Consider the following 5,127-nt stretch of genomic DNA (forward strand, 5'->3'; position numbering starts at 1 on the left):
AAAACAAGATCAAAAAGACTTTTTGGCTGATATAAGGTTTTAAAACTTGGTTAGGTGGACAGTTTTTGCAGTGTGAACCACTCTTTCACAATAAGAGCCCCATGAATCCTGGTATTGTCATCATGGAARATACCCGTGACATAAGGGAAGAAAAAATCCATCGATGGAATAACCTGGTTATTCAGTATATTCAGCTGACCTCATTCTTTGACCACCTGCAGCAACCCTGCATCATAGCACCACAGGCATCTCCAACCTACCCGAGTTCTCTCGAGGACATTTATTAACTCGTCACCTTCATGGGAGCTGTCCTTTTAGCTAAAAACTCACTGATGATAAATAATAATTATTGAAAAAGTGGTCAAATCTGTCTCTCTAAAGTGCACCTCCGTACATTAAATCATAAATGTGGCTGCAGAGGTGAGGTGCGTGAAGTGGACAATATAATAATGTGCACGACCAAGAGTGCAGTGTGGAAAACTGCACGTATAAAAATGGTTGTGATTTTTAAAAACTGGTCACGCAAAACGTGGTTTCACAGCTTCGAAGACGAGAACAAAACATTTTGATGGACCAAATATCCACTGTAGTCTCACAGCCCAGTGAGATACCACCTTAATTCCAACTCTATCAACAGTCTGTCCCTATCACCAGATCTCACTTTCCCTCTGTCTGCACTTTCAATCTTTTCTCCCCTCATCCATCCCCCTCTCTACAATTCCTCCTCACCTCTCTCCTTATCTCTTGTACCTGTTATACTCTGTCCCTTCTCTGCTGGTCTTTGTCCGTTACTGTTCCCTGTCCTCCCTCCTCTCTGCCTGCGTCTCTACAGCAGGAAGAAGGTGGCCATCAACAAGGCAGCCATGTCCTACAGGCAGGAGAAGAGTCGAAAGCTGAGCTCGTTGGACTGCAGCATGACGGAGCAGAGCACGCTGCAGCAGGATGAGAGGATGGCCCACTCCTTCATGGACGCCCACAGCTGCAACACTCGAAGTAAGGCAGAGAAAAACACAAGGCTGCTCTTCAAAGAGTGCGTGGTGAGAAAGTGGCTCAATCCTTTTTGACCTTCAGCCATCTTTACATTCAAGCATGTGTGCAATCTGTTGTGAGCACAGAACACAGGTGTGCTCAGCAGAGAAATCTCCTCTGTGGCGGCCTTCACATCCATGCAGAAATGCAGATTTTCTTTTCTCCAAGCTGCCTTTTTGACTTATTTGCATAAAAAGAACAGAATGAAGCCGGTGTCCACAGTGTCAGCGGTGTCAGCAGATCGACTCGYCCTGTTTGTGTTTGTGTTCCCAGATGAGCAGCGGAGCTCCGTTAATGAGTCCAGCAGCTTACTGGGAGGCTCACCCCAACGTCACTGTCAGAGGAAGAGCTCCCCTTATCACACGGGCCAGCTCCACCCTGCTGTGAGGGTGGCTGACCTCCTGCAGCACATCAACCAGATGAAGACATCCGAGGGCTACGGCTTCAAGCAGGAGTATGAAGTAAGAAAAGATAGAGAGAAAAAGTCTGACACTTTATATCATTAAGGTTTTTTATAAGAGCAAATAAAAACGCTAGATACCACATAGCAGTAGCATATATGACCCCCGCACATACGCAAAGTACAAATGCAGCAGAACTCAGAACTCTTGAGAACGGATTTATTGTTTTCAGATTGTCCGGGGGTCCTTAAAAAGTCTTAAAAAGCCTTAAATTCACTTATCTAAAATTAAGACCTTAAAAAGTCTGAAATTTGTTTAAAATGTGCAAGTTGGTCTTAAATTTGTTACTCAAAGCTCTTAAATTTTGTCGGGCAGAAGCTCCCCCGGCCGTCTCTGCAGAACCATTGCTTATATTTTCGGTCTTAAATTTCATTCAAGATGGTWTTAAAAAGGTCTTTAAAAGTCTTAAATTTGACTTGCAGATACCCTGGTTTTGGGTGGGAGTCCTGAGTGGGTGGGGGGTGATCATTGATGGGCCTGATGGATAGCTCTTCATCAGAGCTAAACAACCAAAAAACTCTGAAGCTCCTAATTTTGAATTAGTTTTTGAGTTATAAGCATTTTTGCATGTCCAGACACCCCCTTTTTCAGACGGAGCCCCCTCCTCAAATATGGGGTCCATCATAAAACCTTTGGCTGGTGCAGTGTAGGTCGGACACATCTATATTCCTGAATACAACTAAATAACTTTATTTGCAGTCTCATAAAAAGTCAATCTCAACATGTGTGGTGACTGACAGCTACTACCTCATCAAAATGAGCTATCATGTTAAACTGGCTGAGTTTTAGCTTTTATTTTGTGTCGGCTAATGTTAACTACAGAAATTGCATTTCTTGCGAAAATGCTAGTGTGAATACCAGTTGCTGAAAATGTAAGCTGAAAGCTGCTGAAAAAAAGGTCAAAGTTGTTTGAAGAAGTCATGAAAATTGCAGCAAATATCCTAATATTGCAGAAAGCAACTGTAGGAAGCATAAACAGCTCAAATTAGCAGAAAGAATCACAAAAAATAGTAATTAGCAGAGCAAAACCATAAAGAAGCAAATTTTTAGCTAATGTAGCAGCAAAAAGCRCAAATTAGCATAAAAATAAGCTAAAGGTAGCAGATTCAAGTTGAAAGTAGCAGCCAGATGGTAAAATTGTTGTAAAAATTTCAAAATTAGCAAAAAAAAAGTGCCATAAAACTACTAAAATGTGATCATTTAAAGTAAATGAGTTAAAACAGCTGAAAGTTGTCAGTAAAACAGCTAAAAAGTAGCAGGATACATTTAGTTAGGGATGCATTAGGAGCACAAGTTTGCTGAATTTAGCAGAGCTGAGTTGYAATACCTCCAAAAACATGTGTAATTAACTTAGAAAACTAACTTTAGCTAATAACAACTAAAATTTAGCTAAATTTGTAGCAAATAGCTGAATTTACAGAAAGCAACTGTAAGTAGCATAAATAGCACAAATTAGTAGAAAAAAGTAAAACAAAGCAGAAAAAAGCATAAGAATAGTAGAAAGAAGTACAGTTTTAGCTAATATATGAGCAGAGAGCTAACTTTAGCCTAAAAATAAGCTAAAGATAGCAGACTCAAGTTGAGAGTAGCACCCAGATGTTGAAATGGTTGTAAAAAATTCTAAATTAGCAGAAAAAAACCTAAAACTACTAAAAACTGATCATTTTTTGTAAAATAGCTAAAKCAGCCAAAGTTTTAAGAAAAATAGCTAAAAAGTAGATGGAAAAATTTTAATTAGCATAAGGATGAATAAGGAGCACAATTTGCTGAATTTAGCAGAATTAAGTTGAAATAGCTCCAAATAATGTGTAATTAGCTTAGAAAGCTAACTTTGGCTAATAACAGCCAAAATTTAGCTAAATTTGATGRAAATAGCTGAATATAGATGAAAGCAACTGTAAAAAGCATAAATAGCACAAATTAGCAGAAAAAAGCAGAAGAATAGCAGAAAGAAGTAGAATTTTAGCTGAAATAGCAGAAAACAGCTAAAATTAGCAAAAAAGTAGCTAAAATTTGCACAAGAGAGTAAAATAGAGCATAACCAGAACAAATTGTGTAAGGTTTTGTAAAGATTTAGAAACTATTTGAAGGATTTTAAGGGTGTTGAAAATAGCCCCATTAAACTTCAATGGGAAAAAAGTGAAATAGGTAAAAAAGTATAAATAGCTAAAATACCAAAAGTCATAGACGGCATTGCACAAAAGAGCTGAACGTTTTGATATATGAATGGTTGAAGTAGCGCAAGAATTGTGGAATGAGAAAGGTGCCGAAAAACGTACAGAAAAAAAAAGTGATAATATTGTGACTGCCATATTCACACTATCTTTGGTAGTCATTTTGAATTGAACACTAAAAGTTATGAATGTATGATTACTTTCAAAAAAGCTTCAATAAAATGATTTAAGGTTGGTCTGTGGGATGCAGTGAGAACACAAACATTCTCACTCAGGAAACATAAAACATGAAAGTTGTCAGCTCAGGTTAAATGATCAGAACTAAAGCCACATGGTAGGTGGTCTCCTCGTGTAGGGGGCCTCACTTTTTTGTCCTTTCCTGGCTCTTCCACCCAACACCTACTGTACCTCCTACAGACCCCAGGGGCCTGGCTCCTTCACAACCACCCACAATGCTTTGCAGCACATCTGATCAATGGCAGAGCGGTGTGGCCCTGTGGGAAATAAGGGTTATGAAGTCTGACAGCAGAGTGCATGCTGATCCCCTTCATCCTCTGCATTCCTCCAGGCGATGGGGAGCCAGAGTGCGCTGAGAAAAAGCAGCTCATATATTGATTTTAGTGAGGAGAAATTTGTTGGGCCCTCAGGGGGTGCTTAATGAATCAAAAACGTGCAYTGGCTTTCTGCAGGTGCAGGTGTAGAAAAGACTTTAGCAATCTGAGTGGGAGCAATTCATCTGATAATAAAAAGAAGTGTCTCCACACAGCGGCAGTTTAACATATCTGTAACATCTCTATGGTGCAAATGAGGACGAAACTTCTTTTTACTGATTGCTCATGAATATTAGACTCTCCATTCAGGCCTTCTGGAAGTAGATGGTTGTAATCTTGAATAATGAAGAAATGAAGCTTTCATCTTTCAAGAAACACCAGGAGTTTGGGAAAGAAGCTCTTTAAAATAGTGTTTCCTCTTGTTTTTTTTTTGTTTTTTTTCTTGCTTTTTGCCTTGAAAGAAGGAGCAGATCTTAAACCAGGRAGACGTTGTGAACAATGTCATTCAGGATCTCAGGAGACACAGTTCTAACTCTGGAGATGTTCTGTTTTCAGCTGCAAACACACACGACTTCACCTCAATATCAGTAAAACTGACTGATATACTATTCTTGAGAATAAGACAGAAAAACATGCACGTTTGTTCTTCCTTCCTCATGGGAACGTTGCGTTGACTTCCATTTATTTATTGGTCATTTCTACAGTCTAACCCTGACCCCTTATCCTAAACCCAGTGGTGGGCAGCGCTAATCCAAAAATTAGCTCCGCAATTTCTAAAGCGCTTATGAAAATATTTATATCCGTAGCTTCAAAAGCTCTTATACCATGGAAAAACTAGCAGGAGCTGATTTTAAAGCACAAGTTCAATTTGACATTTACTACCTGACAATAATTCATGTACAATATATGTAC

General features: G+C 39.2%; 1 protein-coding gene across 1 annotated transcript in view; it reads left to right on the forward strand.

Moving 5' to 3' along the window:
- The window catches only part of LOC106533644 (receptor-type tyrosine-protein phosphatase U), a gene marked incomplete at its 3' end in the record, with an annotated part of 95,638 nt that overhangs the window by 51,615 nt on the left and 38,896 nt on the right, over nt 1-5,127 (forward strand). Inside the window, 2 exon segments of the mRNA XM_014030042.1 lie at nt 833-993; nt 1,303-1,490. Coding sequence (XP_013885496.1) covers nt 833-993; nt 1,303-1,490 — 349 coding nt within the window.

The sequence above is a fragment of the Austrofundulus limnaeus genome, unplaced genomic scaffold (assembly GCF_001266775.1).
Source record: "Austrofundulus limnaeus strain Quisiro unplaced genomic scaffold, Austrofundulus_limnaeus-1.0 Scaffold989, whole genome shotgun sequence".
Classification (NCBI taxonomy): domain Eukaryota; kingdom Metazoa; phylum Chordata; class Actinopteri; order Cyprinodontiformes; family Rivulidae; genus Austrofundulus; species Austrofundulus limnaeus.